General features: G+C 37.7%; 1 protein-coding gene across 1 annotated transcript in view; it reads left to right on the top strand.

Annotated features, from left to right (window-relative positions):
- Nucleotides 1-13137, top strand: part of LOC136833926 (endoplasmic reticulum transmembrane helix translocase) — a 250579-nt gene extending 237442 nt beyond the window's left edge. The window contains exons 22-24 of the mRNA XM_067096210.1: nucleotides 11452-11560; nucleotides 11954-12097; nucleotides 12287-13137. Coding sequence (XP_066952311.1) covers nucleotides 11452-11560; nucleotides 11954-12097; nucleotides 12287-12412 — 379 coding nt within the window. The 3' untranslated portion in view covers nucleotides 12413-13137. The remainder of the gene's footprint in view (nucleotides 1-11451; nucleotides 11561-11953; nucleotides 12098-12286) is intronic.
- Nucleotides 13138-22012: the final 8875 nt, after the last annotated feature.

Below are 22012 nucleotides of genomic sequence, written 5' to 3'. Positions count from 1 at the left end.
ACTATACACCATATATAAAGTAATCATGCTAATTGTGCTTCAAGTGTGGGTTAAGTATTTCTTGTGTGTACACCAAAAAATAGAAAAAGAGAAAGGAAAAAAGAAAGAAAACCTGAGAGTTCAGTGACAGAAAGGTATTGAGATCAGGAATTTAATAAAGGCTCTCTGTAAGTAAATTAGAGAAGCCAGAGGATAGAAGTAAAATAGAGAAGAAAATAGGTCTGAAAAAAAAGCAAGAAAGATAAAGCTGGTTGCAGTAAAGATGATTCTAATACTAAGTAGTGAAGCTTTGAAAGAGGGCAGTGGTGCAAATGGCACACACTGCTGTAAGCAATGCCAGAAAGTAAAGGAAAAATTTGAATGGAGTAAGGTGATTTTGGAGAATATTGTTGTAACGGTATAACCAGGGAGGGAGATAGTTGAGATAAATGGGGAAAATTGCTAAATTGAAGTGTAAAACAGTTCCTGGTAGTAAAAGGGAGAAAAGCTGCTGATGGATAAGAAAGGGAAAAAGAAAAAAATTACACTTGAGTAACTGTTTTGCAATGCCATCACAGGAGACATTGCTTTGTGGATTATCGGGAAAGTAGTACCTTCATCTTTACCACCCTACTTATGAACGAGTTACGTTCTGGATGGCCGTTTGTAACTTGAATTGTTTGTTAGTTGGTTTTTAATATGTAGTGGAGAATTTTTGTTGATGCTTACATTCCTGAATTAACTTGGAAGTCATAGATTCTACTATTTTCACTGCATTTTAAAATCATACTGTAATATCAAGAATTATTTTGGATGCTAAAAAAGTAAAAGTAAGAAAATATTTATTCATGCAATATTCAAAATTTAGTATTTTTTCCATGCTTTTAAAGATAACAACTTGGAATGTCGTAGGAGCAACATCGTTTCCTATGGGAAGAGGAAATATAGAAAATAGGAATTGAGAGGAAATATAGAAAATGGGAATTCATCACAGAACGAGTTAAATCAGGAAGATAGAAATAAGGAGGAATATTTTATGACTAGGAACGAGAATTCTCACAATTGTAAGAAAAATACATGGTAATTAGTCACGAGAATACTTGGGATAATCAGGGAAGGAGTCAAAGGAACAGGTTCTTCTTCTTCCTTGTGTTCCTCTGTTCTTTGCAAAAATTCTTACTAACAGCATAGAAATGCAGAGCAAAATTTTAACTTGTGACCCTCTCTGTATCTATGAATGCTTGTAAGTAGCGTAATGACACACACACACACACACACACACATATATGAATGTCTTTTCCTGTAATACCACAGTGTAATATGAATATAAGAAAGCCCATAAAACACTATTTAAACATTGCAACCATATATTTTCAAACTTGCTTCTGTGCCCTGTTCACTGGTAGAATATGGACAGATGAAATGTTACAAGGGTATATATACAAAGCATATATAGGTGTGGCATTAAGTCTCCGATGGTATGCAGGTGACTGTTTCCTAAGAAGGAGGAGAATAACCAATTCCCTAGTGGTTTTTGGCCTCATTAACTCCCGCTTGGCGACGATTCTGGAGGTCGTGTTTCCTGGGACACCTCCTTCAGAAGCGGTCTGAGGATTAAAGCGTCGATGTCGTCCGACTTCCAATGTTCTCCTGACAAGTTCATATTGTTGGTTTGATTGATGATAGCAGATTCCAGAATCTTTCTTTTGTACGGACAGCTATTTCTGAAAACCAGCTCTGCCCCCCCTCCAGTTTATGGAATGGCCAGTATCTCTGATATGTAGGAAAATCCCTGAACTCTCCGAAGCATATCTTACCAGCCTTGTGCTCTGTTATTCTTTGCGAGAGCGATCTACCTGTCTCCCTTACGTAAATCACTACAGTTGCTGCACGGTATCTTGTAAACTCCGGCTTCTTCCCCTTTGTCATTTAAGTATACGTTAATGAGCGAGCTCCCGATGGATTTGGGATAATGGAAGATGAAAGGCTTGTTAGACCTGAGTTGTTCTGTGGCTTTTTGGATGTTTTCATCGTACGGAAGCTTTATTTTGTTATTAAAACCTATTTGTCTGTTGTGAGTGGGACCTTTGTAGTATATTTTATTTGCTTTGTTGATAGCCTTCTCGATAATGTGGGGTGGGTAGAGCAGTTGCGTTAGGTGTTGGCGGATTGTGTTGAATTCTTTGTCTAGATACCCATTTGAACATATTCTAAGCCCCCTGAGGAATAAGTTGCACCCTACCATGATCTTTACGGAGATGTCGTGGAAGCTTAAGAAATGAATACTGTATAGGAAACAGCAAAAGTGGGTTTCTTATATACTGTGAAGGCATATCTGTTCTGTTCTCTTATGATCAGTACATCTAGGAACGACAGTTTCCCTTCCTTTTCCCATTCCGTTTTGAATTTTATGGTCGGAACTAGCGAATTTAGTCTATTAAAAAATTCATTAAAGTCTCCCCAGCTATTGTCCCAGAAAGTAAAAATATCATCTACGTATCTAAGCCAGATCATATTGCGGGGTTTTATAGACGACAAAAGTTCTGTTTTGAAATATTCCATGTATAAGTTTGTTAAAATGGGTGATAGGGGACTTCCCATGCTACAGCCAAATTTTTGTTTGTAAAAATTACCATTGAAAGAAAACACGTTAGTTACACAGAGGTTGATAAGTTGTAAAGTTTTATCTATGCCAAGAGAAAAATGGTCTTCATATGGTTGTAACTTCCTCTCTAAGAAAGGCAACACGTCGGTGATCGGGACTTTAGTAAATAATAACTCGACGTCGAGGCTGAGCAATTTGATGTTGTTTGAGGCGATGTTTAAACTTTTAAATTTTTCTATAAAATCCTCTGCATGTTTGACGTGGGAGGATGAGAAGAAAGACGCTGGAATCTATCATCAATCAAACCAACAATATGAACTTGTCAGGAGGACATTGGAAGTCGGACGACATCGACGCTTTAATCCTCAGACCGCTTCTGAAGAAGGTGTCCCAGGAAACACGACCTCCAGAATCGTCGCCAAGCGGGAGTTAATGAGGCCAAAAACCACTAGGGAATTGGTTATTCTCCTCCTTCTTAGGAAACAGTCACCTGCATACCATCGGAGACTTAATGCCACACCTATATATGCTTTGTATATGTACCCTTGTAACATTTCATCTGTCCATATTCTACCAGTGAACAGGGGCACAGAAGCAAGTGCCCGAAATATATGGTTTCAACGTTTAAATAGTGTTTTATGGGCCTTATTATATATATATATATATATATATATATATATATATATATATATATATATATATATATATATATATATATATACATACATAAAAGTATTCTCTCAATTACTGGGATGCACATTAGGACTTTGACTTATCCAAACACAACTGGACCAGGGATCATTATATATGATATATATATATATATATATATATATATATATATATATATATATATATATATATATATATATATATATATATATATAACCGCTATATGTATATGTATATGTATGTATATATATATATATATATTTATATATATATATATATATATATATATATATATATATATATATATATATATATATATATATATATATATATACTTCTGAGACCTCCTCCATTCAGGTCTGAGCTGTGTGTGAGGCTGACCAGAAATGCACGTTGGAGCCTTTTATGGCTTCTGCTCGGGTGTAGGGGAGGGGGGATGTCTTGACCTAGGTCGCTGGGACTGTACCAAGAAAGAGCACCAAGCCAGTTACTGCCCTAGGCGAGGATTATCTGCTTGGGAGAGTCTTTAATTATTCTCTGGAATTTCCTTTCTTCACCCATCCCTCGATTTACTACACTTACACAGGTCAAAATAGACAGAGGCTTATCAATCGGCCAAGCAAAACAGAAAGGAGGGTGTTTTATCAGCTTATCTTGGTGCTATTCTTTTACAATATATATATGTATATATATATATATATATATATATATATATATATATATATATATATATATATATATATATATATAAGGGTTTTGACAAAGGAAAAATCTATTTCTGGAGAGACCCGTGTCACCGGTGAAATAGTCCATTCAGCACTTATTTCTAGGTAATTCCGTTTTGCTAGATACCAGAGAAAAGCTAAAATGAAATGCTGGAGTTACTACCCCCAGAGCGAGCTCCACTAGATGGAGTCGTGTATGGAAAAGGGTGAACTACAAAACACGGAACCTTATCCTATAGAGATTCCCAATGTCAAAAGTCCCAACGAGAGGTGCCGATACAAGCCCAAGCACTACTCGCGGACTGTATACAAGGCAACACTAGCCGCATTCCATTTTAGCACGTTTTTTCGTTCACACGTAATTTTGTGATCCTTATTTTGTGCTCTATTTTGGATTTTTATGGCATCCTCGCAAGGTTCTTCTTCAATTACTTGAGTACCAGTGTTTTGTTGTTTTTAGGCGATTGAGGCTTCTTATTTTCCTTTAGTTTAATAATTAAAGGAATTTATAACGCCCGCGTCTCGATCTCCTCTCACGTCGTCTCTTGACCTCTCTTGGTCTTGGCTCGCATATTTGTTTTGTTTTTATTTGTATCCCTTTTATTTGGGATGTTTTACCATTAATGATCCCTATCTTTAGTGGGTTTGATTAATTTTGTTTGTTCTGTACCCATTTACTACGAGAAGTGCTGTTTAGCGTTTGGCTCTGAGCTACCCCTCGGGCCCATTCGCTTTTTCATGACTTCATTACGAGTGATTTTATTATGGTAGTGATGTTTAGCGTTTAGGCTACGAGCTACCCACTCGGGCCCATTCGCCTTTATCATGGCTTCTTTACGGGAGTGATGTTTAGCGTTTAGGCTACGAGCTACCCCCTCGGGCCCAACCTCCTGGCCTATCCTTCCCCTTCCTTTTTTACGTCGACTATTTCCTTCTTCGTGGTGCTTCCTACACGTTCGCACCTCACTGTTGGGATCTCATACGAGGCCAGTTAGCGTTCTCCACCTAACTGTCTTCCGCTTTATTTACTTTCGGCGTTCCCCCTCCTTTTTGCTACTACCTGTTCGGTGTTTCGTTATCTTGTTGGGCGCTCTCCTTGCTTACTGCTACGGCGGTTTTAGTGTTTAGCGGTCGGCGTTTATTCCCCACCGCTATCACTTCGTTCAGGATATCCTCCTCCGGGTTTTCCTCTCTTGGCTCGGAGTGCGCCCACTTCCAACAGTTCATAACCTTCCCACATTTTGTTCAAACATGATCGCTTCGAATGTTCCGTTGACTCTGTTTTTATGTCTATGAGTTTTGTCCTGTTAGCCCGGTTTTCTCTCGGTTTTCTCCGGGGTTTTCCTGGTCTGACTAGGCTTTGGCTGCTACGGTACTCTGCTCCGGCATCCGTTCCAGCATGCCTTTTTCTCATACGTTTTCGACTGGTTTTGTCAAGTGCAGGAATGCTCCGCTATCCTACAACAAACCAGCGGTCACGGAGTCTATAGCTCCCATTCGGTCGCAGTCTGTTTTGGATTTATAGTTTGTACGGAAGGTTATGAAGTGCTATGCTCTCCTCGAGCAGGCTTCTTGATGAACCCGTAGGTTTCATATATACCTGTCGGTTTCGTCTCCGCCAAACTCCGCCTCATGTGACTTATTCTTGACTCGGAAGGTTGTAAAAACGCTATGCTCTCTCCGAGCAGGCTACTTGATGAATCCGTAGGTTTTATTTACACCTGTCCATATTCTACCAGTGAACAGGGGCACAGAAGCAAGTGGCTTATTATTATCGTTGCAACGTTTAAATAGTGTTTTATGGGCCTTCTTATATTCATATTACACTGTGGTATTACAGGAAAAGACATTCATATATGTGTGTGTTTGTGTGTGTGTGTGTGTTTTACGCTCCGTCAAGCATTCATAGATACAGAGGGTCAAGTTAAAATTTTGCTCTGCATTTCTATGCTGTTAGTAAGAATTTTTGCAAAGAACAGAGGAACACAAGGAAGAAGAAAACCTGTTCCTTTGACTCCTTCCCTGATTATCCCAAGTATTCTCGTGACTAATTACCATGTATTTTTCTTACAATTGTGAGAATTCTCGTGGTCCTAGTCATAAAATATTCTCCTTATTTCTATCTTCCTGATTTAAACTCCGTTCTGTGATGAATTCCCATTTTCATATTTCCTCTCAATTCCTATTTTCTATATTTTCCTCTTCCATAAACTCCGTCTTATATAACTTACATTCCAAGTTGTTATCTTTAAAAGCATGGAAAAAATACTAAATTTTGAATATTGCATGAATAAATATTTTCTTACTGGACTTTTTAGCATCCAAAATAATTCTTGATATTACAGTATGATTTTAAAATGCAGTGAAAATAGTAGAATCTATGACTTCAAGTTAATTCAGGAATGTAAGCATCAACAAAAATTCTCCACTACATATTAAAACCAACTAACAAACAATTCAAGTTACAAACGATCCAGAAGTAACTGCGTTCATAAGTTGAGTGGTAAACCTTTTTCCGCTACTTTCGATAATCCAGGCAATGTCTCCTGTTATGGCATTGCAAAACAGTTACTCAAGTCCCCCTTTTCTTTTTCCTTTCTTATCCATCAGCAAGGTTCTCCCTTTTACTAAAAAGAACTGTTTTACACCCTTTTTTAAACCAATTTTCCCAGATCTCAACTATCTCCCCCTGGTTATACCGTTACGGAATATTCTCCAAAATCACCTTACTCCATTCAAATTTTCCTTTACTTTCTGGCATTGCTTACAGCAGTGTGTGCCATTTGCACCACTGCCCTTACCACTCCTTCCTATGTTGAATCATCTTTACTGCAACTCCTTTATCTTTCTTGCTTTTTGTCAGACCTATTTTCTTCTCTATTTTACTTCTATCCATGGCTTCCCTAATTTACTTACAGAGCCTTTAATAAGAGATCAATCTCAATACTTTCTGTCACTGAATCACCTGTTTTCTTTCTTTTTCCTTTCTCTTTTCTATTTTTTGGTGTACACACAAGAAATACTTTTCCCCTCCAGTCTGAAATCTTGGTTAGCATGATTACTTTATATATGGTGTCCCAGCATGAAGGCAATTTCTGCACTAGGAACAAGTCTTCTAAGCTATGTTACCACTGACTGAAAAGGAAGGGAATGGATGATGCTTCAACCTTGCCACTGCACCTGGTTATCCAGGCAGATTTCTCCGGGTTTTCAAGCAGACTTCTTGTACTCATAAACCAGGATGATCTGTCTGGCAGGATCCATAAATAGCCCTCAGTTCCCTGGACACATCGTCTCCTGAGGACTCTAATGGATGCATTCTCAGCAAAAGTTCACGCCAGCTTGCTAAACAAATCCGTGAGTCCCTTTGGGAGCAGTTTCTTACCCCTTTCGGGTTCTGGATGGTACCCCAGTTATAACAGGCCCATGTTTTGAAAATGGGGCTTCAGTTGGACAGGACTCCAGCATTTCACAAGAGACTGATCATCCACAGATGAGCCCATATTACAAGACATCTTAATGGGACACTAAAGCAAAGGTCCATTCTTGAATCTCCATTGCCCTAATTTTTTCATCCTAGCCTCTTAAAAAAAAAGCACAGGTGTTCAGAGTCAATTTTGGAGTCTCAGTTCTGACACAGGTGGTAAGCTCAGGCTTGCCAAGATTTAGGTTAATCCTTTCAGTACTGATCCCATTTAAGAAAACTCTTTCCAACCAGTTTCACCTGGAAATGAATTTTGTTAATATGTTTTTAAAGGTATTAAATAATAATAATAATAATAATAATAATAATAATAATAATAATAATAAGAGCCTAATTAGTAATAACTCATTAGTGTCAATAGTAAAACGAGCAAAAAAATACCCCAATTTGCCGATAATATCCCAAGTCCGGCAAGAAGTTCATTATCTTCAAGAGCCCCTGCTAAGTGCTGAATGGACTATTTCAGGTCTCTGCCCCTAGACAGCCGTCAGCTCTCACTCCCAATATCCACCTATATGTATGCGGGTTCAGCCAACACATCAGCCCCCTTGTATATATATATGTATATCTGCCTCCCCACATATATATATATATAGTTTTCTTTATATATATATACCAAAACCTAATATAAATAATTTTCACTAGACATTTGGCCAGAGGCTCTGACCCTCATATATTATCATATATAGCAGGATGCATCCTATATATATATAGATATTTATAAGGCATATATATACAGGCAAAGCAAGCCTAAAAACCCTGTTAAAAATTTGAATTAGTAAAATGGGAGGCTGTACCATTTTTCAGGGCCAACTGAATAAAAATATATATATAATATATATAGATATATATATTATATATATATATATATAGCTGGACTGTTGTTCCCCCCATATCATATTCATATCAACCTCCGGCCAGAGTTCTGGGGTCTTAAGAATGGCCTGTTTACAAAAACTTTTTCAGTCTGCCTAGGTTAAGTTAGCGCTTCCACTGGAAAAAAATTTTTTTCAAAAAATCACAGCGTTAGTTTTTAAGATTAAGAGTTCATTTTTGGCTCCTTTTTCAAAAAATCACGGCAAGTCTTTAGTTTTTAAGATTAAGTTCATTTTTGGCTCCTTTTTTGTCATTGCCGTGAAGTTTAGTATGCAACCATCAGAAATGAAAAAAATATCATTATCACATCTTGGAATATAGAAAGGTCCTAAAACTCTGGGATTCAGACTATAGCAGGCGTACCTTCAGGTTCATGCCTAATGAGTTAATTTTTTTAGTTGTTTTGTACACTAAATTGAATGATTTTGGTATATAACAAATTGTAAAACGAGGAAAGCAACACAGATAAATATTATGCCTGATGCATGAATTTGGGCACCCAGCGGAAAAAAAATGCCTGAGGGCAAAAATTCACCATAAATCGAAATTTGTGCTAGAGTCTTTGGGCTTGTTGAAAAATGAAGCTAATTGATTGAATATTACCTGACTGTAGGAGTTTTAGCTTACAATTGCAGTTTGAATCCATTTTGTGGAAGTGGAAAGAGATAGAAGGGAATTTTTGTATTTCATCATTTATATGAAAAATTTCAAAACTGATAGCCCAAGAAAATGAGTTATTTGGTTGTATTGTACATGAAATTGCTTTTCATATATAAAACTTTTGTCCTTCTAATATCAAAGCTGGAAATTTATGACAACGAGACAAAAGAGTTTCTGAGATGTTCAGGGACGTTATCTCCTTAAGAAAAAAAGTTTTTTTCAAAAATTCACCATAAATCGAAATATTGTGCTAGAGACTTCCAATTTGTTGCAAAATGAAGGTAAACGATTGAATATTACTAGAATGTAAGAGTTTTAGCTCTACAATTGCTTTTTACCATTTCCGGCCTCAGTTAAAGTTGACACCGGTTGAAATTTTGGCAGGGTATTGTGATTTATTTTTATTTCAAAACTGATAAATGGTTACAACCATGAGCTATCTTCTGTTGTATTCTACATGAAATTTGGATTTTCATTTATAAAAGTTTATGTAACGACTAATGTAAAACAATGCAAACATTACCCCCACAACTTGACAAAAGAATTTCTGAGATGTTGCAATAGTGCGCTACGTGCAGGGTTTTGGAAAAATTTTTTTTTCAGAAATTCACCATAAATCGAAATATTGTGCAAGAGACTTCCAGTTTGATGCAAAATGAAGGTCATGATTGAATATTACTAGAATGTAAGAGTTTTAGCTTATAATTGCGTTTTTACCATTTCCCCTGGTTGAGTTAAAGTTGACCAAGGTTGAAATTTCAGTTATCGTGATTTATATGAAAATATTTCAAAACTGTTAAAAGCTACAACCATGAGTTATTTTCTGTTGTATTCTACATGAAATTCAGCACATTTCCATATATAAAACTTTATGTAACGACTAATATAAAACAGTGCAAACATTACAGCCCCTCAAACTCTGATGTCCTGAATTTCTGGACTTAAGGAAAAGTTTTTTAGGAAATTCACCATAAATCGAAATATTGTCCTAGAGACTTCCAATTGGTTGCAAAATGAAGGTAAATGATTGAATATTACTAGAATGTAAGAGTTTTAGCTTACAATTGCGTTTTTTTACCATTTCGGTTGAGTCAAATATGACCGAAGGTTGAAATTTTGGCAGTTATCGTGATTTATATGAAAATAGACTCAAAACTGATAAAAGCTACAACCAAGAGTTATTTTCTGTTGTATTGTACATGAAATTGCCACATTTTTTCATGGTATAAAACTTTATGTAACGGCTAATATAGAACAGTGCAAAAATTACCACAAAATCAAAGAATTTCTTAAATTTTCCTTGTTACCGAAGTCCCAAAAGAAAAAGTTTTTTTCAAAAATTCACCATAAATCGAAATATTGTGCTAGAGACTTCCAATTTGTTGCAAAATGAAGGTACATGATTGAATATTACTAGAATGTAAGAGTTTTAGCTCATCAATTGCGTTTTTCGACCATTTGAATTCGAGTCAAACTTGACTAAGGTTGAAATTTTTTGAAGTCCTCATTTTTGTGGTCCACTTGGCACCCAACAGACAATTTTAGTTGACATATGATACGTCAGTAGGTCTGTTTCTGGTTAACTCAATTTCCCTAATTCAATTTAAGTATGTTTTTTATGGATCTATGTTCTGATTTGAATTAATTACCAGAGCTAAGGGGGGGTATTGTCATTGGGTCTGCTATTAGGCAGAAAGTATTTTTCTTAATACAAGCCTATTCAGGTTCAATTCTAAGCTCATGATCTTAGACGGTGACCACTTACATTATTTTCATTACATGAATTTAGAGGACCTAACTAATGTTCAGGGTAGAATTCTCCTAGTTTTCAACGTTTCTATTTAAGTCTTTAATAGCATAAGAATGATGTTTATTTCTCTGTTATTATTTCACCGGGTGACACGGGACCCGATCCAGAAAAAGGATTTTGACAAAGGAAAATCTATTTCTGGAGAGGGGCCCTTGTCACCCGGTGACCCACCCTGTTTTTCATTCTCTCCTCCCATGGTAAACATCATTCTAGTGGGGTGGGTGCTAACATGGAATGCGACTAGTGTTGCCTTGTATACAGTCCATGAGTAGTGCATGGGCTTGTATCGGCACCTCTCTCGTTGGGACTTTTGACATTGGGAATCTCTTTAGGATAAGGTTCTGTGTTTTTGTAGTTCACCCTTTTCCATACACGACTCCATCTAGTGGGGCTCGCTCTGGGGGTAGTAACTCCAGCATTTCATTTAGCTTTCTCTGGTATCTAGCAACGGAATTACCTAGAAATAAGTGCTGAATGGACTTTTTCACCGGGTGACACGGGCCCCTCTCCAGAAATAGATTTTTTCTTTGTCAAAATCCTTTTATTACGGGCTGTGAGACAGTTTTGGGTGGGTGACACTGTAATATGACTCATTGTTTTTTTTTTTTAATTTAGAAGCAATTTTTTTTTTTTTTTCCAGGGAGAAGTTCGTTGATTTGGAGAAGGAATTTGAGCCAAGTTTGTTGAATAGTACAGTGTATGTTATATCCATGACTTTACAAATATCTACATTTGCCATCAATTATCGGGTAAATATTTTCATTGTATACATATACTAATGTTTATGTAAAACTGCTCTGGAAGAGTAAAGTGAATGAACAATTGTGTTGTTTTCTTTATGTTTTATACAGTATGTTTAGGAAATTTGATGTAAATTTGAAATGGAAGTCTTGTTTTGTATTCAAATCTGTAATTACATATAGATTTTGTATGCATGTATCTTACTGCAATTGAAATAGTATAATGCAAATATCTTTTAACCTGTATCCCATTTTCAACACATCCCTGGTCCCACAGACATGTGCTTTTGTATTTTGTAATCTTCAGTGTACAATTCAGCATGATGCCAAATGATAAGAATTAAGTTACTGAGGTGTTTTCAGATAACTAAGTTAATTGCTAAAGTACATTATTTTATACAGGGCCATCCATTCATGGAAAGTCTGTCAGAGAATAAGGCACTTCTCTACAGTCTGTTGTGTTCTGGTGGTGTTGTTATGGCACTTGCGTTAGGAATAATTCCAGAATTTGCACAGCAGTTCGAGATTGTTGACTTCCCCCCAGAGGTAAGTTTTGTGTTTATTTTCTTACTTCAAACATGAATAGAGTAGTATTAGGTTGGCAAAGGACTTGAGTAGTAGTGTGAGAATGTTGTAGTAAACCAAAAATTAGGTGCTCCAATATACAGGTATACAATTATGCAGTACAGCAAATACATGTTTCTACATTGTAATTCCAATTTGTTTCCTCCTCAGTATCGGAACATCCTTGTGAAGGTGTTGATAGCGGACTTTGCTCTATCATTGGTCGGAGATAGAATCTGCCTCTTTCTATTTGGTGAAGGAAAATTACCAGCTGAACTTAAAAGAAATGTATCTTAAGGGGAAGGATTTAGGGTAATTTTGGAAGATTGTCAGATTTTTACCTCATGAATCCGAATACATGTTCGAAATGAACTGCAACTGAACATATGACTATTATATTTTTAGTAGATGTCAAGTTCATACATGTATTCTGCGAGTGAGACTTTATTATAATTCAATCATTTATTTTGATATTCTGTTTATCAATACCTGTACTGTATTGTAATCAGTGATACAATAAAATTCACACCACCTATAAACTGAAGCGTGATGAATTATGATGCCTTGTTCTTTAGCAAATTTTTACTGAAAGTAGAACGTTCCATTAGAAACCATTAACTTAGATATTGAAAAGATTTACTTCCTTTTTTTTAAGGGGCAAAAGGGGTCCATATATTTATGGGGTTGGTGTGAAGCACATATATTGATAATCCAAAGGTCGTCAGATAAGTGAATGGCTTATGAAGTATGGGGAATGGCTTTTACATTATGCTGTTAGTAGAGGAGAAAGTTTTATTTATGCAGTGGTACTTGTAAATATACTGTATTTATGTACTGTAGTGTCTTTATTATGTTGATTCTTTTTTTGGTAAAACTGTCAACATAGTCATACATTATAACTTTTGTGTTACCCAAAGAGTAAGTGTTGGAAATGAGATGAGGTGAATCAGTAAGGAAACCATATATCATAATGCATTTTTAAATAGATGAAATACAATAAATAAAAAATCTGTCCATACCAATTAGAATTTTTCGTAATAATCCTCTACAGTGAATGTTCAAAGGAAATTAGGAGAGTAATCATCATAGACTATATACCTTGAAAGGCAGTCATGTGGAAAATGGCAAATTCATTTTATTAAATGAATATAAAGATATATGTAATTGCTCAGAAGGTGGCTTCTCAACATGTCACTTACAGCAGCAGTATCCCAGTGAGAGTCACAGAATGTGGTGAGCATGAAGATGAATTGATGATTGCTCAATATTACCATAGTGAATTTTTATATGATCATTAGTGAAATCTGCCAAAAATGTGATAATTTTTAGGTTTTACTTATCCTGTAGATGACGACTTGTGTCACCAACATGTGGGTGGTTGGATTATACTACAAATCAGTTACATGAGACCTAGTTTCAGGCTGGCAAGATTATTTGTAACATCTGTATGTGAGTTTATGTATAGTATATGTGTTGGAGGTTTTATTAATGGAAACATTTCATTTGATCATGTTGTATCCAAGGCAATTTTTGGTGCTATTGGAAGGAGTCATTGGGGGGATGTAACCTAGATTCCATAAAAAGCTACCACTCGTATGTTATCTGTTATGATTTTTGTTTATTAATACAAGTAGTAATTCAGATGTTTTCTACAGTTATTCATTGTAATATGAATGTCAGGCATAAAGAATGAACTGCCTCTATTGGAAAATGTGAATAATTTTCTATTATGTAATATCACTATCATACAAAAATTCACCTGTTAGTAGGTTCAAAACATTCAGTGATATCCATTATAGCATTTTTGTTTAATTTATGGCTGAAATGGTGTTCTGTCTGGGTGGCTGCTTGTTTTGATGTATCAGGTTTCTTCTAGGTAATGAAGTAGCTCATTTTCTCAAAAGATAATTTGTTCAGTTTGTTTAATTGCTTTATTTTTATTACTGTAATATTTTTTATTATAGTTGTAAGGTATGTGGTTTATGACAAGAAAAGTCGACCTTGTTAATATGTAGGCCTGAAAACATGAGATATTGATACTAATCCAAGAAGTACTTTCCAATGCACATACATGTTGCAGAATTTCATCATAGGTAAGTTAGTTTTCATTTGATCTGGACCATTTTGTGTAATTACTAGTATTTGCTTTTAGTTAATGTTATAGAAATAAGGGCACAATGTAGAAAGACACATAGATAAGCAGATGAAAAGGAGACAAAACAAGAAGCTTGAAAAGAAAAGTTCTGTCAGTAACATCATCATTTGTTGTATGTAAAGTAATTTAACAGTCTTCTGAATCACATTTCTCAACTCTTTTAGGGTTCACCCAAAGGATTTGTTTTTGCAAGAGAATCAAAAATGGAACATTGTAAAGGAAACAAATGAGACATATATGGCAGACAGCAGTGCAGCTGGGTCCAAAAGGACAAGAACGTTTTCTACTGTCTTTATTTTGAGCAAGGTACAATGTAATTAAGATCCTGCTACAGGTATTTGGCTTACAAATGGATATGTTAGATGACAGGAGATACTAAAATATTTTTATTTAATTTAGTGTACGCTGTTGCCTTGGAACCCATAACACTTATTTTTCATTTTTTTTTAAAGCATAAGACTTGGGCTTGCCACAAGGAATAACTTAATAAGTTGATCTTCACAGGAGAAATCAGATTATTTTTTCATTATGAATCAAGTTATCAGAAAGAGTTAGTTCTCTGTTATGTATAGCTTTGAGGCATTTAAGAATGTTTTCGTACTGGAAATACTGCAACAGGTATTTACTGGGATAATATCCCAATAGGTCCAAATATTATGGAAAATTTTAGATTTATAGCTTTAGACTGAACCCAATGAACCATTTTATATTAGTAAGTCAGTTTGAAATCAGCTGTTCTAAGTGTTGTTGAAAAGTTATTTTTGTAGTAGTCTAGCTTATTTTAAAAACTTTCACCTGTTCCCTTGTTAATCACATTACATGTATACAGTATACTGCATAGGTAATATTCCTTTTCATTCACTTTTTCATTTAAATTTATTTCCTAATAGGTCTGTGCAAGGACAAATTCTGTTTCTGACAATCTGGTCCTTGAAAAATAAATGTTATGAATATTGAGTATTACTAGAGCTGAAGATGTAGCTATTGAATCCTTAAGTGGCTGGCACTTGCTAGCTTTTCTAGGGATACTGATGATCTATCAAGACCTCACAGGTCTTGGCCTACAATTGGGGGCATTTGCACCAAACCATTGCATAGCACCTGCTAATCCCCAAAGATTGTCTTTTGAAAACCCAACCCAAACACCTCATTTTGATTATACATAGGTAAGTCAGGTCACTGGTTCTCTCCAGTTCATGTGCAAGTCTTGGGGAGCAACAAAGGCTGATGAGAATAGATAGGTGATATTGCAGAACTTCTGACAGCGGTTACCAACTAGTCGTCAAGTTAACACAGACAGATCCAATTCTTGTGAGCCAATACAGAAACATAAGCAAAACTGAATAGATGACAATATTAAAGTAGGCCTTCTTTGTATCCAATGAGGCAAGAAAGTAGCCTTTCATCATTAATCCTCTACTTAGCCATTTTCTTTCTGAAGGAGTTCAGATGATTAGGATGAAAATTGGCTTCCAGCCCCTTTGGTGACAGAATTTGAAGATGCCAGTGAAGAATCCTTATGGTTTTAGACAAGTCACTGCAATTGCCCGTTCTCTAACATGACGCAGAGTGCCTGGTACTTCTCACTGTTATTGGTATGAGAGTCAAAACTCCTTGATTGAGATGGTTACAGTAGTGGCAGAGGAAACCTTCACTCTAGAAAGGGTAGCCAGTACCAGTGATGAAGGACATTGATGACCCAACTCTGCTCATGTTTCTTCAGTCTCCAAGCTCTCCATCTCTGGAGACAAACCCCCACTAGAGGGTACATCTTTTGTGGAGGAAGTTGATGCTCTTCGGAGCCTTTCTCCTCCATCTGCAATCCAGGGTAGTGAAACAATCCCTTGCCTTCCAAGTAGATGAGTCACTGGAGAATCAAGCAGAGGACTTGAGTACTGACTGTATAATAACTTGCAGGCTCAATCCACCAGTAGGAACTAGTCACAGTTTTAACAGGGAGGAAACAGCAATAATCTTACAAAGAACAGTGATACTCTAACTAGAGTCCCTGAACTGAGAGGAATCCTCCCTAGCAGCTAGGAGGACATTCATGAAAACAGGGCCTATGGCCATCCCTTTGGGAGTAGCCTCAGTCATGGCCTGGAGTTCGAGAACAACTATGATCCTAGGGTGAGAAATAACTGAATCATGTATTGAGGGCTCCTTGCTACTCTCAGCCACTTGGCTTTCTAGATGAAGAAAGATCCATCCTGGTTAACAGTTTCAGAATCCCACAATTTGGAGGGCATGGACTTTAGGCAATTACGGCTGTAGAAGGTGGGGCAGGGAGCAAGGTACAAGGTTGTGGCCTGGAGAGTCCTCAAGCCTTGGTATGGTTATAAGTTCCAATACCATCAAGGCAGGAGTAAATGTGAGAGTAAAGGGTGCATATTTCTGTTATGTTTCATCAGTCAACTTTTGAGCCAAGGGCAACAAGGTCAAATCTCTGGATGCATAAAGAAAAGGAGTAGAAATGAAGTCTTTCAAAGGATATGATTCCTTGAGTGAAGAACTGATGACAGACCATAACTTGACCTGCATAGCCATATGCACAGTAGGGTACAGTATGAGGATATGAAGGCAGAATCCCTAGAATCATCACTGCTCATGCAGGGGAGCAAGCCTGACTCCTAGGTATTAGATGATTTAACAGACAGGTGGGCCCAGAACCTAGGACATAAAATTCGTATAATTGTTTTTTCTTCTCAACTGGATGGTGACCTAGATGAAGGAGGTGGCATAGCTGATAACAAGGTGATACACAGCTAGAAACATGACAAAATTTTAATTAATTTGTAATTTTAATGGCTAACAAACCTCAGGTCTCAACATTAAGATAAATCTTTTGGTACCAGCTGGAAACCAGTTTAAAAACAATAAAAAAATTTGTATATGCAAGGAATCATGGTATCTGGCATCTGATACGCAGATGAGGTGGAAGTGGGTCAGAGACCCAGCTGGAACCTCGTGACACATTCAGGCTTCTTCTGACCCAGGATAAGACATAAGGGTTGACTAGAGGTGGGCAGTCTATGTTAAGACCTCAGGTTTGTTAGCTATGAAAAATACAAATTAATTAAAAATTTGTTATTTGTTCATACGCGGAACAAACCTTCGGTCTTAACATTAGGATAGACTCACACTTGGAGGGAGGTATGAGAATCCTGAACTGACTGGAGGTTGAGCACACCTGGTCACTCTTCCTAGAAATTAGAGTTTGAAGGAAGAGGACCGAAGACTCTGAGTTGTCAGATAAGTGGGTATCTAACACCCAGTCCACTGGGTTTAAAATACGATGCAGCAAGCTAGATTCACTGCATACATGGAAATCAAAGAGAACTATATCTCTTCAAGCGACAAACCATGTTAGCCACAGGTTTGTCACCACTTCTCACTCCCCTTGCCGGAGAGTGAAGTACAGGCTAATGAGAGGCAAATTTGTATGTTGTATGGAACATAAAAATGCTGTAACAGTATGGCTGCAACACTCACCTGCATCAAGTCAGTTCCAGCATATGATGTGTCTTATTCTTCAAAACTCCCTCTAGGTAGAGAAGAAAGGAAAAAGGGAAAGAAAAGAGACTAGTCATCTCACTCATTCTCTCTTCCACACTATCATCTTAGGCAAGATACAAACAATCCCGCCAGGGGCACTGGATGAGCTACACAACTTGTTAAGCAGCCACCACCGGACCCAAGGAAAAGTGTTCAAGGACATGTGGGTAATGTCCTTCAGGCAGAAGGTAATGAATGTGGTCTGACGAAGCCAAGAACCAGAATTCAAAATCCTATGAACAGACAAGTTGTTCTTAAATGCCAGAGAGGTACCTATTCCTCTGATGTCACATGCCTTAGCATGCATGGTATTGGAGACAGAACTTGACGATGAGGCATAGGCTTGCCTAATTACTGTACGCAGCCAAAACGAATTGGTATTCTTGGACACCTGTCTTGGCTCTGCCTGTGCTAACAAAAAGTCTACGGCATGTAGGTCTTAGGTGACGAGTCCTTTTCAGATAACAACGCAGTGTTCTGATGGGGCAAAGCAGTAATTCCTGAGGATCGCTGTTAACAAAATCCTTAAGGGAAGGAATGGAAAACGAGGCAAATCTGTCATCGTGAACCGAGGGATTTTGAGTCTTGGCCACGAATTCCAGGACAAATTGGAAAGCCTCAGACCCCCAACCCCTGGTGTGTTTGTCATAATCTAGACCATGGAGCTCACCAACTCTTCGAGGAAGCCAAGGCCAGGAGAAAAACTGTTTTCAAAGTCAGATCCCAGTCTGACAATTGACGCAGTGGCTCGAATGGAGCCTGAGTGAGACTACGCACCACCAGAGTTAGGTCTCATGTAGGAGGCTAGAGTTCCCTTGGGGAACAAGACTGCTCAAAGCTCTTGAATGAACAACATAGAGATTTCCCAGGATGAAGAGATGTCCACGTCTCCCAGACGGAGAACTAATCCTAAAGCAGCCCTGTAGCCCTTGACAGCAGAAACAGACAGTTTCTGTCTTTCTCTGTTCTGAGATAGATTAGGAAGTCCGCTATTTGTTGAACAGAAGTTCCGAGTGGAGAGAAACCCTGTCGACGACACCAATCACAGTAGACAGCCCACTTGCCCTGATACACCTCCTGAGGTAGCCAGATACCTGAATCGCTGCTCTGCAAGAAAAACCTCTGGCTCATAAGTGATACTGGATAACCTCCAGCTGTGAAGAGACAGGGACCCTACTGATTGGTGGTACCTCTCTACTGGAAACCACTCTGCATGGGGCCACAAAGGAGCTACTGGGGTCATCCTGAGATTCTTGGAACTCATCACTCTGTTCAGGACATGACAGATCACGCAGAATGGAGGGAAGGCGTAAACTTCCAGGTGGTCCCAAGGATGTTGAAGGGCGTCCTCTGCCACAGTGAAGAGGTCCAACACGGGTCTTCCCCACAGATGAAACAGCCTGTCCGCTATGTCCTGATGCAGAGACCACTCCATACCTAGAACTTGTCCCTGACGACTTAGTTTGTCGGCCACTACATTCCTTTTGCCTGGAATGTACCTGGCCATGAGCTCCACTGAGTTGTTGGTCGCCCACTGGTGCAATTCAGCCGTCAGCAAGTGAAGTTGGCGTGACACCAGCCCCCCGTTTATTCGCATACGCTACCACCGTAGTGTTGTTGGACACCAGAATGATGGAGTGGCCTATTACCTTCTCCTGAAACTTGTGAAGACCCAGGGAGGCAGCTTTCAACTCCAACACGCTGATGTGGAGCTGCTTGTCGGGAGTGCTCCACACCCCCGAAGTCAGGAGTTCTTCCAGATGAGCACCCCACCCTTTGGAAGATGCATCCAAGAACAGAAGATCCAGAGGGGACGAATGAAGAACTACCATCAGCTTCTGGTCATCCAACCACCACAGGAGGTTGCTTCTCATCTCTGCCGACAGAGGGACCTGGAGCTGAGGGGAGTCTCGTGCTGGGGACCAAAACTTTAGTCTCCACTGCACGGACTGAACATGAAGACGCCAGTGAGGGACCAGCTTCTCCAGAGAAGTCAAGAGGCCCAGAACTACTTGCCACTGGTGAGCTGGTTGCTCCTTCGTAAGGAAGGAGCGAGCTACTGCCCTGAATCTCTCTACCCTCTGGTCTGACGGGAAAGCTCAAGGAGGCTGTGTCTGTCACCATTCCTAGGTACAGAATGCTCTGGCTGGAAAGAAGATTGGGCTTTTCCAGATTTACCACGATACCTAGGTTGTGACAAAACTGGAGAAGATGGTTGCTGTCCCGAATCAGTCTTTCTCGGGAACTTGCTAAGACCAACCAATCGTTCGTCGAGATATCTCAACAGGTGAATCCCCTGCTTTGGAAGTGTATGGTGTATGGTGCTAGTATGTTCTGTTTGGGCAAATGGATACCTTCATGTGACAACTGATAGTATGTTTCACATGCCAGTTTAGAGGAGCACTACTGCCCTTGACACAAAGCACGCAAGAGAGTTGGGTCCCTAACTTACAATGACTTGACTGAACTACAAGTTCACCCAGGCAGACCTTGACAGGTATGCTAAGGCATGACAGGCAAGTTCATTTGTCAAAATAGATAAATCCAAGGAAAAAACTCAAGGGTTAAACTTACACAAGCATTCATCAAAGCATACATACAAAAATAGGCCAAGTTTTGAAAGTTTATGAACAATTCCAAACTAAGAGTTAATGGCTAATGTGTTAGAGTTAAGTAAATTACTAAATGCTGAAGCCCCAAAAAGAAAGTGTATTTCTGACAAATAAAAGAAGTACACAGTAATCAACAAGAATTATCAGTTATCCCATGCAAACTAAGCAAAGCCACATGCCCAAGAATTAAAACGGCATACTACATTAACTGAGGAAAGTGGCAAATCCAAAGTTGTAAATATCACAAAAACATCAATTAAAATTTGGTAAATACTGTAACCTAAGGGAATACTGATATAAGCTAGCACCCAACACTTATACAATTGCAGAAGTTATTAAACATTATGCTAATGATGAAATCCAAAAATTAAACATTAAGCTAATGCCAAAATCCAAAAATCATAAGATATTCTGTAGGCATGGTAGATGGTCACAGATGAAACGATGAATAGAGAGAAGGCTGTCAAACAACTTGAAAATAGCACTCCTCAGGTATGAGCATACATGGTACCATAAGCAAGGCTAAGTATGTACAGTAGAGGCTTCTCACTCTTGACTTGGACAAATGTGTTTGTGATGGAATAACTGTATTGTTATATTATGTAGTAGACAGCACACATGTGCTTTTAAAAAATATTATGACATCTTTACAAGAAGTTTAGAATATAGCTTTGAGCAGAGAGAGACTTATTACCAACTAATTACAGTAGTATATTATAAAACTTGATTCTCATCCAGTAATCAGGTTATATTTCCTTAAAATTGTACTTGCATTTCAACTGAGCCACTTATGAGAGAAATCACTTGCTAGTTATATTTTTCTTTAGTATGACTATTGCCTTCTTTCAGTGGCATGTATATTTTTGTACACTGTTTCACTCTATTATTAGAGTTGGTATCACATATGCGTGGGTAGTATATCACATATGCGTGACTACCCAATTCAAAATTCTTTATGAGTAAAAGCTGTTACTGATGAACTAATTTTGAATGTTTGCAGTTATCATGAATCACAAAAATAATAGCTAAATCATAGTAAAAACAACTAAAAACCATAAAGTACATATACTATTTAGCTTTAACAGTATCTCAGTTTTTCTCTTTGGTTATTGTTTTTTTTACAGTTTTATGGCTTTAAAACCTGTCAGCATTGTGGATGAGTATATCTTTTGCAAACCCTGCAGAAGGACTGTCAACTCAAGGCCTCCAAAATTATAAGTAAATCCATATTTTTATAACTTGGATGTACTATATGCTCAAAGTTAGGCATTCAGTTCAGCTATTTATTTTTTTACCTATGTTAATATTATGTATGCCAGGCATGATAGCCATTTTAACTTTCAAGACTGCCAATACAGTAGCCACAAAAATACTGGCTTTTTGTGCACATGGCATTTTTCAGACCTGATACATCACATTTAGATTTATGTTATTTTTGAATATATGGTATTTGTCTTTTTTTTATTTAAAATTTTTCATATATGTTATTGTGGTATCACAACATTATCAACATCATCACATTTAATATTTTCCATCAGATTTTATGTTCTTGGGGTTAGACATAAAAGAGTCGTC

Source organism: Macrobrachium rosenbergii, chromosome 4 (assembly GCF_040412425.1).
Source record: "Macrobrachium rosenbergii isolate ZJJX-2024 chromosome 4, ASM4041242v1, whole genome shotgun sequence".
In the NCBI taxonomy this organism is placed as follows: Eukaryota; Metazoa; Arthropoda; class Malacostraca; order Decapoda; family Palaemonidae; genus Macrobrachium; species Macrobrachium rosenbergii.
This window is presented reverse-complemented; position numbering and strand designations above follow the sequence as displayed.